At 43.5% G+C, this 16,806-nt stretch overlaps 1 protein-coding gene across 17 annotated transcripts in view; it reads left to right on the top strand.

The window, feature by feature from the left end:
• Positions 1–16,806, top strand: part of ADGRL3 (adhesion G protein-coupled receptor L3) — a 490,221-nt gene that overhangs the window by 375,223 nt on the left and 98,192 nt on the right. For all 17 annotated transcript variants that reach the window (XM_054296033.1, XM_054296021.1, XM_054296027.1 and 14 more), the window contains 2 exons: positions 11,849–12,154; positions 13,829–13,932. In XM_054296033.1, coding sequence (XP_054152008.1) covers positions 11,849–12,154; positions 13,829–13,932 — 410 coding nt within the window. The remainder of the gene's footprint in view (positions 1–11,848; positions 12,155–13,828; positions 13,933–16,806) is intronic.

Raw genomic sequence — 16,806 nt, 5'->3', positions numbered from 1 at the left:
GATGCTTGCAGTTTCTTTTATAGCCTGGAGATGTGCTGTAACAGACACTGAGCTTTTCGGGGTTGCAAAGTCAGAGGCTGCTTGCTGATGGATGGCACAGTTTTCAGCCGAGGCTCGGGCATGGAGATGTTGAAGGCAGTGACATTGCACCAACCTGTAGGCTCCTGCACCTCCAAAGAGCATCTGGGGTCTTGGACAAATTGAATGGCTTTTGATGCTACCTTTTATTGTCTGTAAACTGGCTGACTCAGCTTCCTAAATCAAGTCTCTCCCTTTTTCTTCAAGTAAAACCACATTTCTCTCTGCCTTGGAACAATCTCTGTGGCAGCTAAACATAGTGGATGAGCTGCTTGCCACTGTAGTGCCTACACTTGGAATTTGTATTTTGCTGAGCCATCTCCAGGTTGAATGCCATGCCAATGAATGCCATGTCTGATCCATGGTCATTTAGGCTCTAGCCTCTAAAGAGGAAAAAGCAACAAAATATGCCTAGTCTTTATTTAAAAGTTTAAGCATTTCTTGACTTGCTTAGTGCTGACCATGAAGAACTATCACAGGTCACCTTCTTCCTCCCTTTTCATCTTGAGCCTGACCACCACACTAGAAAGTCTGTTTTCTCCTTCAATTCCAAATGAGTTCAAGGTTATGCTCAATTTTTTCTAGTATTACTGGCATGACAGATCTCCTCTCATTATAAATTATTCTGTCTGCTTCAGCTGTATGGTTTTTCTCATTTATATTTAAGATAATGGAAGAAGAGTTGCTTTTGATGACATAAGTGAGCTAGATTTTTGGTTGGTATTATTACAAAATGAGAGTTCTGGCTGGATAATGTAAAATATTAGGGCTTTTGAGTTTTTTAGTACCTGTGAAGCACTGCAATGACTAGAAAAACTAATATACTTCTTCCCTATAAATTCATGAAACTTCTTGATGCATGCATGGAATTTGAAAGGCTCAGGGCTAATAACATTACAGGTCTCAACACATGGACTAAGTGGTCTGCTGTAAAAAATTTACAAAACAAAAACATTTGAACATATTTGATATTGAAGAGAAGGAAAACTAATAATCACTGTAGACTGGTGCATTTGTTTTATGCTACCTGTGAGAGCTGTAAAATGAGGTTTAGGCTGTGTGCTAGAAGCATATAGCAGCTCTTTGGCCATGCACTGTAGCAGTAGTTTTATCCTAGATTGAAAGTAAGAAAACATCTGTAAGGATATATGCATCTCTGCTGTATTTCAGAATTGAATACATTCTGCTTGTCTACTTTTTCCCCTCCTGCTTTTCTGTTATGCTTTTGAATTGTGCTGTCTGATGGAAATGCATTCACATTTAGTTAAGTCTGTATGTCTGTGTTTGTCTATAAAACAAATGTAGCTATTTAGCAGTTATGTTTTTAAGGCATGTGAATTGGACCAGGTCAGATTTTCTTTGTCTCTCCTCTCTCTCTTTTTTCACATGTGGAATATGTGTATTTTTTTTCCTTATGAGAGAAATCATTCTTTTGTTCAAAGTATGAAATTTATGCTTTGCAGTGACATCAGGTACTTCATTTTATGGATGTATATATTATAAAAAGGCAAGGAGATTACACAGTTTAAAAATCTCTAAAGGATGCAATTTGCTTTTTTCTTTTCTGTGTCATCCTATTTAATTTTTTTTCTGCCTGTTCTTAACTTACTGAGATTCTGCTGTTGCTTGTGAGGATTTGCAATGCTTTTGTTGGTAGCCCAAGTGGATCAGGTGCAGTTTAGGCTTCCAGGCCAAGAGTACATTATGGAAAATCCCTAATCTGGCACAGAAGCACCTGGACATTCTTCTGTGCATTTGGTGCCTCTGGTTTGGACCAGTAATTCCCCTGGGCATGTAAATTTTAGCATATGACTGTATGTAAAAACCTCATGCCAAACCTGGGGAAGCAGGCATACAACTTTGACCTAAAATACTTGCTTTTCACTACTCCTATTCACTTTCTTGTAAGTTTTTAATGTTTTTTCTCTTTTGTAGGCTCAATTCTGATTCTTAAAAGGTCAATGGGTATATTCTTTGGCTTCACACAAGAAAACATGCTGACCTTGCAATGTGCTGGTTTGAGCTATCCATTAAGAAGAATAACCTGAAGGGTGACAGATGTAAAGCTACAAATCAATGTTGAAAGTTTTTCCATCCTGGGATTATGTATTGTCATCTTGTCATCAGCCCCTCGGCTAAGAGTCTGAAACTACAGCTCAGCCAAAAGCTGACTTCATGAGAGCTGGTAGCCCTTAATGTTTCTGAGAAAAATTTCCTAGGGAAAACCTCCTTTTCTGATGTTTTGGAGCTTGTTCCTTCCTGCCTCTTGGGTTTCTGCTGTGACTTTTCAGCTGAGATGACTGGCCATGGCAATGCCTCTGGCTCTGGAGCCTTTAGGGTGGAGATCTGAGATGCTGAGCATATGAATGAATATTCACCATTGCTACCAGCACCTCAGTGACCTCCCTCAAATGAAAAATTAGCCTCTGGGACATGGGTGAGAGCTGCTTGCGTGCCAGGCATTTTAGGGTATCAGCATGGACAGTGCACCAAGCTGCCTGTGTCCTGTACTCGAGTCTGTTAGGAAAACTGGAGATCCCTGAAAGTGCTACCCAGTTCATTTCACCTTAAAACACCCTGGCACTGTTTATTTATTTGTTATAAATCTGCTTTGCTGAAGTAAATGTGTTTTTCATAATATTAATGGTGCTCTCGTTGTTGGAGCCCTCTGCATAAGTCAGATATCTATAAAACAAATTTAGACACCAGTGCTGTAGTTAAGCATTGTTTAGGCAGATCCCTGAGCCAGGATGAATACAGCTATTAGAATTGAGCTTTACAATATATTGACGTTTCTACATAAGTGATAAAGAGTTTAGAAAGGGAGCTGAGCAGCATTTTATGGTTTTTTTCAGGGAAACTGCTTTATTTCTGAAAGTAGCTGAATATTGACGTTCTTACAAGGGAGTTTTGTCAGCTTCCTAGGATTGGTTTATGCCAAGTTGTTTTTTTAGCATAGGATTCTTTCTTCTCTCCCTCCTTTCCATCTGTGTCTCCAGGGGTAGAAAGCAAGCCACTGCTAAATTTGGGGACAGGATTGAACTAATCTGAGCTCCAAACCAAGATGTGGCCAAGAGGCCTGAAGCTGTGCCTGCCCTCTGATTTTCAGGAGGGGTCTTGACAGCACATCCATACCAAGGTGCACCAGGACATGCTCTAAGGATGAGGAAAGACAGCCTTTCTCACAATTTCTGTATTTCTGGTGTTTTCAGTGGTCAGTTCTCTCCACAGTTCAGGCTGGTTTCCTCACACGAACAAGAGTAAATGGAAAAAATAAATAAAATAGAAGCCAATGCAGTCAGAGACTGAGCAGAGCAAATGCCCTGCAGAGAGGAAGCACCTTTGGTGGCTTTAGAGATGGATTTTGGATTTTAAAACAGGTTTGAAATAGCTAGTGGGTAGCAAGAGGAGGAAATAGATGGGTTTAGTGAAAGGCATAAGGTGAGGTTGTGCTGGCAGGTTTATAACCCTGTTGCTCTAGACTATGGATGTAACATGTACTGCACAGCCAGCAGAGCCTGCTGTCAGGTCTCCAGCTCGTGTCTGGGAATGCAATATGATCTGCATGCCAATGAAGTCAATCCTAACATGGGTTAGAGGAAGAAGGCTGTGATTAGCTGGAACTGCACCTTTGATATGGTTTATTCCTTTTCCTTGTTTTGATTTCAGCTGACCAGCCCACCCTCAGAATGTGTTTGCACTTAAGACACTGGACATTGGGGCTGATTTGGAAGCCCAGTACAGGAATACAAGAGGCACCTCAAATCCTGAGCCCCAGAGAAGCTGGGGCCAAGGGATAGTGGTACAAAGGGAGGTGAATTATAATGCAAAGAGCAGCCTTTTTGCTTTCAATCTGCCAGGCTGGACAGGAGGAAGTGGCACCAAGCAAATTTTCATCCATCTCTCCCTGACACCCCTTGCACACATGTGAGCTGTGGGGCCAGGGAGCTGATTTCTTGTAGTTCCAGCTGATTTCTTGTAGTTCCAGTGCCTCCTTGGGCTCAACTGTACTGTGTCCTCTTCCTCAAGGTAGCAGCATAACACAATCAGGTTCTGAATATTACTACAGAGATCACAGGAGTGTAGCTTGGAAGCACAGAATACTGAGAATTGAAAAGTCTAATCTGTCCTTTTTGAAAGCTGTCCAATTTCTTTTTTATTTACAGCATTTGAACCATTTCACAAATTGGAAAGCAACTAACCAGCCATTTCACAGGCAGATTATGATATGTTTAAGAAAGTCCAAGGCATTTGTCTGAATGCAATTGGCCATCTTGCTGACTAACATCTAGATTGGAGATATTACACACACAGTTGAACAGAGACTATTTGAAGATGATGGTTTTCTTTTATTGAGTTGTGTTTGTAGCTTGCAACTGAAGAAATGTTTTGGACAGTGGTATAAGCTGACTGCCTGGCTGCAAAGGACTCGTCACATTGATTGGGTAGATGAGAAAATGCTGGGGCGTGAACAGTCACTTTATGATTCCTGCACTCGATTCCATTCTTTGCAAATGCAGAGGTGGAGAACTGCTGGAGAGAGACTGGCTCCATCTGGCACTGCCTCTGCACAGTGCACACAACTTGTTCAATTAAAGATGGAGAAGTGCAGGCAAAAAGTGGGAAACATGCATTAGATGAAGCTGCATCCGTTGCCATACAGATGGAAAAAATATGGTTTCTCTCTTACCAGCTACACATTTGCTTTTTATGCCTAGAAACTAAAAGGTATGTTTCAGCATGCATGGATAGAGCATACATGGTTTAATTAATTAAAAGATAAAAAACTCCCAAAAAGCTGGCAGTCTGAGCCTCCAATAAATCTCTTAAAGCTTTGAATATGCAGTGCTCACGTGTCTGCACCCTAATGTGGTCTGAATGAAAAACTGACAGCACCTGTTACTCAAATCAAAAGTGATTTCTCTAACAATGGGATACTGGGGAATTCCTTCCAGGCTTCTCTTTAATGGAGTTTGAAGGATTCGGGTTGGAAGACAGTGCATAAGATCTGCACCACTGGCTCTGATGGATGTGAATCATGCCAAGGGACAGTGATTGTTTAGGAGGTTAGAAGTTCACTTCATACATCCAGTAATAACACACAGCTGGTATGTCCTTAAAAAAAAAGATTGTATGCTTCTTTTTTTCCCCTGTGTGAAGCCACATGTGGATTGGAAAAAAAAAAAAAAAGAAAATAAGATTTTATCCATCCAAATCCAGAAATTCAAAGTAACTGCAACCACATCTGACAGTATTTTTGAGAACCAGAGTGAATTGAAGCTAGAGTGCCTAAAAATAGCCCTTGAACTGAACTCTAAAAACTATTAGATTTGTCCATTTATAATAAATCCTGATCTACTGTCTATTAGATCATCTCTTCTGTAATCTTTTCCTATGGGCATAGTTCATGTGCATTTCTAAGAGCATTACAGCATGATGTTGAAAGAAATGCTCAATTCTTTTGTGTCTTGTGCACAATGGTCCAGGTAAATTTCTGCATTCAGAATCAGTTGCAAAGTCTGGAACAAGCAATAAGGCTTTAATACCCTCAGTGCATGGTTGCCAGAGGGTACTAGAGGTTCACAAAGGTGGATTTGGCAGAGGTCCTGGGCAGGAAACCAGAGACTTTAGGAATTGTCTTCTGATAGAAGAGGACCATGGTGAAGACAACAGGTGGTGCTCCTGTACTGTACCCATTCATCTCATGGTGTTGCTAGATATGTGCTGTAAAATAACAGTTAAAATTTTGTCTGATTTCTCTGAAGTTGCGTATTTTTAGCAGGATCCAGTTTCTTGGAGAAGAATGGGTCAGAGAGAAAAAAAAAGAAGAAAATAAAGAAGTATCTTCTTTTATTCAAATGACAGCTAAATTGGGGACCTGACATTAAGAGCTGTTTGGAGACAGAAAAAGTATTAAGTGCTGACATATGCACACCCCCACAAAAGTCCTACAGAAGCATAAAAGTTGATATTTCACGAAAATGCAGTCAGGCTGCTGTTTGGGTTCTTATTTTTTTCAGGCAAAACCTAGAAATTTGCAATAATACTGACAGTGTTTTTGACAGAACAGCCTTTCTGTAGCAATCCAGCATGTGGAATGAACTGTTGATCATTGTCAGAAATGCAGAGTTTTGAGTCAAAAGGGTTCTGGTCTGCATACCTTTTGCCTGTTGAAAATGGGTGCATTCAGTGGCTTTTTGGGTGTATTGCTGAGAGTGGTGCTGCAGTGAAAAGGACGAGCTGGGGCAGTTTGAGTGAGTTTGAGCCTGTTGTGCTGATTTCTCCCACTTTGGCTCTCATTCTTGGTTGTTTATGTTAAGTGCTGAGACTGAGACTCAGAGGAAAGTCCCAGCGTGTTAAGTGATTCCAACTTGAAGTGCCTTGAAACAACCGAGTCCGCACCATGTCTTGGACTGCTGCTGTAGGCTTCCTCTCAGCACTGGAACTCAGCATATGGCCCATATCCATTGCAGCATCTGCACGAGCCCAGCAGAGCACTCATATGTGGGCAGAGTAGCCTTGGGGACACAAAAACTGATCCCCTGCTAGAAGAAATAGGAAAAAAAGAAAATCCAGGAAGTGATTTTTCCATTTGTCAGCTGTCCACAAGGGAATGGCTGTTCCTTCTCTCAGATCTCTCAGATGCAGCATCCTCCTCTGCTTTCCCTCGTTCCCTTGTGTTAGTTAAGAGGCAGGAAAAGGAAGAGCTGTGTATCATACTTGATGTGCCTTTTTCACAGCACAGGGCTGTGTGCAGTTGTGTTGGTGAAGACAACGTGCCACGTTGAGCACTCTGGGGCCACTGCATATGTAATCTTTCCATCAATGGGTTTTGCAAGCCTTTTGTCAGTGTCAGTAAATAAAGCTCCACAATCCCAACTTCCCCAAAAGCAGCGTGTGAACTTACGTTCACACGCAGGATTCTGGCTCAGCTTCCCAAAATAATGGCATGTGTGAGCAGAGGGGAGAACTGTTCAGATGTTTGATGTGAGGCCGACTTGGCCTTCGCCTGCAGTAAAAATAAATCATAGTTGCTCTCAAACACGTGGAAGGAGCTGTACATAATTTAGGGGCTAATCTCACCTTGTCGGTTCCCTGGCTCGCAGCTCTGGAGTGGCACCAGCATGTGGCTTTTGGTCTTCCAGCAGACATTTACCATGAGAAGGTTTTGCAGGGTGATGTCTTTAACATAGGCTCAGTGTCACTTTGCAATCCAACAGTGTGTCAATGAGTTGGTGCTGTCTGTGTAGGTGCTTCTTTTCATCATCCTCTTCTATTACCTCACGTGGAGTTCTTTGAAAAAAAAAACCACACGAAAACAAAAAAAAAAGGGAAAAGAAAGTGGGAATATATTTACTTTCAAATATTACTGTTTTTCTAAGGAGTTTCAGAAGATGTTCTGAAATGTGTTTGAAAATGCCTGTAGAAAATTAATTCCCATGAGATGCATTTATGTGACAGGGAAGAGAAAAACAGCTGTGATATAATCCTCCAGTTGTATTTGGTTTGTGGGGTTTTGTGATGCTTCTTTCAACGCATGCCTAAACCTTCTTATTTGCTATGTAAATACAACTTACACCATCTTTCAGTGGAAGAAATGATAAAAGGGATGCTGTAAGCAAAGAAGGTGGTCGCCAAATATGAAAAGGGCAAAAACTACAGGGAGGGAGGAAAGGGAGGGACCTCCAGATTTTGTGCTTCTTGCAGCCTCCTCGACTCCTTCAGTGCTCCATTTACCTTCATGCAGCAGCAGCATGTGTAAATAATGAAGTCTGGACGTGCTCAAGAGAATGCTGGCATTGCTGCTGTTAGGCTGCTGGATTAGTTGTACCTCACTTGGTCCTGCCCTGCTTTAGGTGGAGCACAGGGAGCAGGCAGGGCCTCCTGGCTGCCAGCACCCCATCCCTTCTCCTTGAGTGTCAGGCTCAGGAATGCAGGACTCGCCAGAGAGTGAAGTCATCGTGGTTTGCTTGGACCTTGAGCGTGGAACTTGGAGTGCAGCATCTCCTTCCAATTACGTGAGCAAGTGCTGGCTCGTAGCACGCAGCCTGCAGGCTGAACCTTTGGATTGTGACCCCAGGGGGACAGCTTGATGGATGTCTCCTGTCATCCCTTACCCCACCAAAGCCAGGGAGCCTCACCCAGGAAATCCTCTCAGCAATTTCTGCTCAAGGGGCACCTAGTTATCTTCACTCATGGGACAGAAAGTGCATATCATCTCTGATTAAGTATTATTGAGTACACCGGGTTATTGGCTGGAGATTTACGTGCCAAAATTTAAGAAAAATGAGAGAAAAGGTAGCAAATAGCCTTTCTTGCAATCAAAGCTGCTTTTGTGATAGGAAAACACTAGTCAGAGTCATTTGGGAAAGCAGTCTCCTATGTCTGGGAGCACCAGGACGAGGTGAGCAGAGCATCGAACTACGTTGTGGTTATATGACATGTGGTGGAGTTTCTTCATGACAAATACAAAGTGCTGGTCACTTGTCATGTCACCACTTCAGGAAGGGGGAACAGAGAGAAATGGGGGAAAAGACAGTCCATTATTTATATGAGATTTTTTCCCTATGAGCAAATCTCTATCATGATTTTCCTTCCACAAAGCAAAAATCTGCCTCCACAAGCCTGAGCTCTATGAGGAGGTTGGGAAATAAAAGAGAGAAGGGAAAAACCTAAAAATTTCTATTTTCTTGCTAGTCAAATGTGCCCTGAGTAGAGAGAGGCTCCTCTGGGAGTTGCAATTGCTCCCTTGTGGACGCTGGAAATGTTTTGGGGTTTGGTTTTTTTTATGGCTGCAGCTTTACTCTGAATGATGGCAAAACTTAGTCTTCTGCTATTACTGCCAGCTCTCTAGATAGAGCAGGAAAGAAAAAAGTGAAGTATCACTTTGGGGTGTTTCTGGGGAAGAAATGTTTCCACAGCCATAAATTGCCTTCTTGGGAGCACTGAAAATTCCTATCCCAGTGCTGTGCTTCATGTCAGCAAAGAATCAGAGTCAGCAAAGTCTTGGATTTGTAAGGAATAAAAACTGAGTCTTATCCAAAAACTTTTAACAGCTTGATGTGGCAATGCATGGTAAAATAAACAGTGAAAATAAAATAATTAAGTTTCTACATTTCTAGTTGTAGCAGTGTTGGAGTTTTTTAAAGATGCTTGTCTTGGAGTAAAAATTGTCTTGTGAAACACTGTTTGAAGAATCCCTCTGTTGAAGCAGTGCTGCAGCGCTGCTTTCCCCCAGGTTAAAAATTCTCAGTTTATTGGCAGCCTGAGTTAATCTGGAGGTTTGATCTCTGTTCTGTACTGCGGGATTTAGGTGCTTTTACACAGGTTGCAGTCTCTTCATGGTTTTGCTTGTATTTGAGAATCATTTATATGTAAATGATCCTGATCCCCTGTTCTTTACCTCCTTACCAATTAACTTGGTTTTTGAAGCACACGGTTGTGTGAGCAAAATTGGCAAGTGGTGCTTCCTGGTGAAAAACTGGGTGGTGTTAGCATGGTGATCATGATTGCTGGAGCTCATTACCGAGTTGACTCTTTGAATAATCAAACCTTTGAACTCAGCTCAGTGGTATCCCATCGTCTCACTCCGTTAGGCAACTCGGAGGCAGCTCTTTCATGTCGCCTTACAACTTGTCCTATGTAAATGGCGGATGTGTTTATTTTCAAAAGCAGCCAGAAAGCCCAGTGGAACAAGAAAAAAGTTGGAAGAACAAGCCCTCAAAGAGATTTTGACACTGGTGCCAGGGGGTTTATGAAAGATAAAATAGCTCATTTTTTTATGGCTGAAGGAAAATGCCATTAAATCCCATGTGCCTATCTGCTACAGTAAACTTGCCAGAGCTATTCCAAAACCAGCATGCCGTGGGATATTCAATGATTTTCAATGAAAACTAGGCTTAAAAATGCAGATCTCCTGCATGTGGATCAAGGGGAGCTCCAGGGTGCTCAGTATATGTTTCTATATGCTCACACATGACTGTAAGAATTATTTTAAACAGGGTTTGCTAGCTTTGACTTTGAAACTGCATCTGCTGTATCTACTCAGTTCCTTTGTGCGTGGCATAGGTAATTTTGCAGAAGGAAAATAACTTGTTATTGTAAGAGTAAATGGGAAACATTTTACAGGTTGCTATCTACCAGGCTAATCTATATAATAAAGAAATAAAACGTACTTGTATTAAGTCCTGTTGCAGTAAAAGTGTAATATTTGCTGAAGTTCTCTACAAATTTTAGTCCTCCCTGTAACATCAGGGGGAAATCATTGCTTGGTGACTGAGTGCAGCTTTGAGCAGAAACTGGAAGAAATCTGAGAGAAAAGATCCTGCACAAACATGCAGGATCTGCATGGGTTTTGCATTGTATTTTTCAGAATTCATTTAAACTCCGGGTTCACGGTGAAAGGGAGGTGGCAGGAGAAGGCTGGAAAACCTGATCACTGAGTGTTGGAGACTTGTTTTCAGATTAGTCCTGGTGCTCAGGTGAATTAGTGTAGAAACTCCATTTCCTGTTGCTGGACATGGAGCAGTGACTGAAGGCTTTTTGGACCCTGGTAGAGACGGGATGGTAGTGAGGTGTTACAGCATGGAAATCAGAGTGAAAATGGATCAAAACAAGCCTTTTTATATTGCTTCTTTACCTGCATTTCACAGTCAGCCCCAAAATTTTCTCAGGCAGGGATTGAGGGGGCAGTTGCGAATATCTGGCATTGAACTGGAGTAAAAGTTTTATGCTGAGAGAAGCTGGAGGGTGCTTATCTTTGAGAGAGGTAAAGGAGATGGGAGAAGCAAGTTTTTCCACAAGCTGTGTGTGACATAGCAGGGGTGATGGAGGAACAGCTGGGGGCAGCCTGCTTCAGTTCCCCCACCTGATATTTCAGGCCAAGCCATAGACAGATCCCACAGTGAAGCTCCAGTCTGTGCAAGTACCTTGGACTAAATAAGAGGTTAAATAAGGTAATTGTAAGGTGGCATCCCTCAGTATTCCCCACACACTCAGTACTTGGTGCAGCTATTGCAGGATATACAGTGGGTTAATGCATTTCTAAGGCAGGTTCCCCACCTCTTGCTGCTTGACTGCTCATTGCAAGTTTTCAATGAATTAGCCCACTGAGCATTAAAGTCTCCAGGATCTGGCTGGGCTGACGTGCTTTTCTGCTTGTGTCACGTGGCCTCGAGATCAAGGGGCCAGGCATTGCTCTTGGGATGGTGCAGCAAAGCACGAACCTCAGAGAAAATTGATGGCTTGCTCCAGAGTGCAGCCTTGTGTTCATCCCTCTGTGCCCTTTTGATTTTGGGAATGGATTTGTGGTTTGGTTTTGGGTTTTGTTGGTTTTTGTTGCCTTTTTTTTTTTTTTTTTTTTTTTATGGCACCATGGAAAACATTTTTCTGTCCAAACCAGCCGGGTCTTCAGCACCACTTAACAATTAAAAGCATTTCTCTGCTAGGTGTTCCCTAAAAGATGGGAAATAAGATTTTTGCATTAAAATGCCAGGAAGAAAAATTGTGAGGGTATAAAGTGCTGCTTTATTTTCATCAGATGCTAGTGCTTTTGGAAAATCAGTTGTGCTCCAGTGATCATTACCCCCCTGTGTGCTTCTCTCACTGTTTGCTCCGGCTTGTCTCTGAAAGGCGGCTTGTGCAGAAAGCCTTGCCTTAGTCGTAGCTCCAGTTACACCCTGCAGGGCCCTGCAGCCATCAGAGGGGACATCCTCAGGACCTAGGCTTGAGGATCCCTTCCTCTTTCTAACCAGCTCTGCCTTGGTTTCAGGAGTATCCACCTCGGGGGCTCTGGGCCCGGGGAGCACCGCTGCCAGCACCACGCCGCGCATGGCCACCAGCACCACAGGCCGCACCACCACCACCTCGGCCTCGGGCAGGAGGAACAGGAGCACCAGCACGCCGTCCCCCATGGCTGATGTCCCTGATGAAATGACCACACACCTGCCACCTGCCTCCTCCCAGCTGCCTCCAGCCGGGGCGGAGAGCTGCGACCCCATGGAGGCCCGCGACATCATGTGGTCCCGCACTCGGCAGGGCCAGCTGGCGAAGCAGCCCTGTCCCTTGGGCTCCATAGGTGAGTCAGGGGGTGGGGGGACACAGCAGGCTGTCTTCACGTTCTATAACACTTTGTCAGTGTGCAACCAGTACTAAAAACCCTTTGGGAATGTGCTGGGAGAGCCTGTGCTTCCAGAAGTTGTGTACAATGAGCCTTACCTGGTTTTGCCTGTATTTGTAACCCCTGGGCTCACTGACTGATGTGTTGGTGGCTAATTCTTTGCTTGTTTTGCTAAGAGAGGGGACAGGGAAGGAAATCAACAAAACTTGTACTTTGAAGCTCCTGAACCAGTGTGAGTGAATTTTTAACTGCAGCCAGCATCCAGTATGATCAGCTGGGAAACTGGAGGCGGGGAAACAAAGCCAAATCTTTCAAAATGGTTTATTGCTTATTGGATTTTGCTCCTTTTCTTCTGCTCTTCCCACAATTGTTTTCTTGAAAAATGTTGCTTTTGGAAATTTTCTGTTCAATTTAAAACATAATCGCACTAAGAATGGGTTTTGGCATACAGTTCAGTTTGCTGTGGTTTAACAAATGCAATTTTCTAAAAATAGTTATTTTTCATGCTAATCTTGGTGTCCAGCCCCAAAAGTTCTCTTTCAAAGAAGAAATCTTAAAAATGGAGGAAATTGCCTGAAAATGAGGGCTAAAGGGATCTGGCTTGTAGAGGAGAGACTCAGTGTTAAATCTCCCCTCCTGGAGAGCCATTCACACCTGTGTGTATGAGTACTGACTCAGTCTGGAATTTAGTGAGGGCAGACTGATAAAATATATGTTAAAGAATGAGGAGCATGGAAAGGTATCAGGGGTGAGATAGGTAAAGAGCATTTTTGCTGTCTTTTCCAGCCCTGCTTGGTAAAACTAATGCCAAAAGTATGATGTGATTCCCAGAGAGGGAAAAGGATATTCTGAACCAAAACTGTAAAAATGAAAAGAAGATGGAAAATGAAGGCTGGATGCAGGGAGTCCTTTCCTAAGCACAAGAGCTAAGGACAGGATGAAAATAACTAAGGAAAAGACAATAGCCCAACTTATGGATAGGGGATGGCCAGTAAGCCTTTCCCATCTCCAATCTCAGTGATTCACGCAACTTGTTAAAAACTGTGATACGTTAGTACTTCTCTTTGTCTAAAAGGGTCTGAGGCATTTTGCTGTCTTTTCCAGCAGGGATTGGGCAGCACTTGCCAAACAAAACTCTCCTCCAAAGTCCCTCTTGACAGCTGGGGGCTGACAGTAAACCCCAGCCATTATATCTTGGTGTCTGTAGCATTCAAACTTTTGTGTGTTTCCACCCAAATGTTGTAATGATGATTCAGAGACGTAAAATCTTCATAAAGCTGCAAGGATGATGAGGCACAGGGTCTGATCCCTAATCACTAGTGGTGGGGCAGACCACTCAAGGTGCTGGCTCGGTATTTGAGATCTACTTCTGATTTCTTAGTACCTGGCACTTTTCCTGTACGTCCTCTGTCTGTAACTGCTGTTTGCCATATTGGAAATAATATTCCTGCACAACATCATGGGTCTTTTATGTCTTAAGGCCCTTAAAGGACTGAGATGATGGGAGACTAGGACACTGACATGACTCAGAAGTGTGCTACTCAAGACTTGAGCACTAATAAGCACCCAAAAGCCTTTGACATGGGCAAAATGCAACCAGTCACACTGAGCACAACAACTTTCCTATTACAGGTGTTGCAACTTTCCGGTGTCTCGCGCCTGACGGTATCTGGGAACCCCAAGGACCTGATCTTAGCAACTGTTCTTCACCCTGGATCAACCACATCACTCAAAAGGTAAAATCCTTCCCATGTGTTGACCACTCTGAGTCTGCACAGTGAGCTTGCTCAGCTCCCTGCTTTTCTCACACAAGGAACCCAAAAGAATCAACAGTCACACATGAAGCAGGAACCATGCAGAGTAGCCAAGAATTTCAAGGAGAAAGCAAATGTCTCATGGAAATTAAGGCAGAGAGGGTAAGGGAAGGCAAAGAAGAAGGACTAAAGAGCTGAGTTAAACTAGAGTGAATGACATTTCTTGTTCGTGGCAAGAAGAGGGAGGAGGAGGTGGGTGGACATATGGAAAGTACTGAGTTGTTGAAAAAGGAAACGCCCTTTCATGCATCCTCAAGGATTTTTTCATGTCACGCAAGCAGAGGATAAACCCCATAGTTAAGAAATCTTTACCAAAGAAAGGAAGGCTCAATGTGAAATGTTTGTTTTGTGCCCCTGACTTTCTGTTTTTAACTTCTTCCCAAATTATAAAAGAACTGGTGGAATAGAAAACAATGCTGCAGTAATGCTTATCTTTTGACTTTTAAGTCCCTTGATGAATGTTTTCTAGCACTTCATCATTTATCAGTGTTAAGAGTGCATTAACATGTGACAATAGAAGTTCAAGACAAGCAGAGCTTATTTGGTAGCAATATGTTGAGCATTTTTGTTATTAATGCACAATGGTGCTTTCAGCTGATTTCATTACAAACAGAGACCAGATGTGTGTTTACGCCATGGAGTCTGTGGGCTGAATTTTTATTATAGCAGTTTGTGGGGATTTATTCACTCCTTTAGCCACAGTGAGCAAGTCCTGGCGTTGCAAGTGAGCTGTGCTGCTGCACAGTAGTGACACAGAGCTCCCAAAGAGCCACTGGTCAGTGGGATGGGATCACTCCACAGACAAGACGCTTGGACATTCTCCTCTCTGCCCCCATCTAAACTGAGACCTAATAATCTGTGAATTGCTAGCACTAATCATCCCTATCTTGCTTCGTCTGTGCAAGACCGTTCCTTGGTCCTGTGCAGGACCCATCCCTCCACAAAGGAAAACATCAATTAATGTGGGGCTGCTGTGATATGGCACAGCCACTACAAAGCCCTTCTGTCCCTCTCCTGCCATACACCCAGCAAGCTGATGAGCACAGGCTGCCTTTGCTGGCATTAGCAGCTGTGTGCAGCTCTTGTTTTATGACCTACATATTTCCCCTGGAGGGGTTAATATTACTTACTCCAGCCATAATTCACCCAGGCAGCTGGGAGACCTCTTGCTGCTTGGTGAAGATGACTAGGCCGTTAGCCATTAGCAGAGGGAAATAATAGCCTGCACTGATGAAATCTCCATCAAGGTTAGGCTTATTTTATTTGAAACCCTAGCTATCATTTGCGTAACAAATGGGCCCCATTTAATTTGTTACGTGCTTTCAAAGTAGGCTAAAATTGAACAAGGCAAGTTTTGAGAAATGCCCAGCAGGTTACAACTGGGACTAGATTTATTTTCTTTTTTCCTGAAGGAATTTAGTTATGTTCAGCATTAAATGCCTTCTTCTTCCAGTCAGTAGAAAGGACTTGGGGAATCAATGAGATGACCCTGAATCTAAGCTTTTTGCCTGAGTGGGAATTCATTGGGATCTTGAGATATGTGACCCAACCTCAATGACGGCTGTTACAAAACATCAAGACTTTTTAGGAGTGACTTTTGAGGGGAAAGCCTTGCAAGGCTCACCTAGGGGTTTGTGTTGGGGTTGCAATCATTGAAACATTTATATTGGAGAAGACCTCTAAGGTCATTGGGTCCAACCATTCACCAGCACTGCCACATCCACCACTAATCCATGTCCCTAAGTGCCATGTCTACACATCTTTTAAATCCCTCCAGGAATAGTGACTCAGCCACTTCCCTGTGGCCTGTTCCAATGCTTGACCACTCTCTTGACCACTCTCTAATATCCAATATAAACCTTTCCTGGTGCAACCTCAGGTGGTTTCTTCTTGTCCTATCATTTCTTACCAAGAGAAGAGACTGACACCCACCTTGCTACAACCTCCTTTCAAGTAGTTATAAAGAGGGATAAGGTCTCTCCGAGCCTCCTTTTCTCCACGCTGAACATCCTCAGCTGCCTGAGCAGTTCCTCATAAGCCTTGTGCTCCAGACCTTTCCCCAGCTCTGTTGCCCTTCTCTGGACTTCCTTCAGCACCTCAAGGTCCTACTTGTAGTGAGGAGCCCAGAACTGGACACAGCACTTGAGGTGTGGCCTCACCAGTGCCCAGTACAGGGGGACAATCAGTGCCCTGGCCCTGCTATCCACACTGTTTCTCAAACAGGCCAGGATGCCATTGGCCTTCTTGGCCACCTGGGCACACAGCTGTCTCTTGTTTTCTGCTGGGCAGCTTTCCAGTTACCCTTCCCCAGCCTGTACTGCTACATGGGGTTGTTATGACCCAAGGGCAGGACGTGCACTTGGCCTTGTTGAACCTCATACCATTGGCCCTGGCCCATCGATCCAAATCCTGCACATGCCATGTGAGGGCACTCAGCATGATCTGCTCCATGATATTGCATTGCATTTTCAACTTCCAGTGCACTAGGATACCCCCAGTTAGCCACGGCTGCTGATAAATGATGGAAAGTGGCTCAATAAGCTCCTCTGCAAGTTCCTTCAGTACCCTTGGGTGGATCTCATCCAGCCCCATAGACTTGTGGATGTGTAAATGGTGTATCAGGTCACTGACCATTTTTTTCCTGGATTGTGAGGGTTTTCTTCTGCTCCCTGTCCCTATCTTCCAGTTTTGGGTGCTGGGTACCCTGAGGACAACCTGGGTACCCTGGTCTTGCTGTTAAAGACTGAGCCACAGAAGGCATTAACTATCACCTCAACCATTTCCTCATTCTTTGTC

The sequence above is a fragment of the Melozone crissalis genome, unplaced genomic scaffold (genome assembly GCF_028551555.1).
Source record: "Melozone crissalis strain CALT ecotype California unplaced genomic scaffold, PUWL_Pcris_2 ptg000006l_1, whole genome shotgun sequence".
Classification (NCBI taxonomy): Eukaryota; Metazoa; Chordata; class Aves; order Passeriformes; family Passerellidae; genus Melozone; species Melozone crissalis.
Note: the sequence above shows the minus strand (reverse complement) of the source record. Positions and strands in the feature narration are given on the sequence as shown.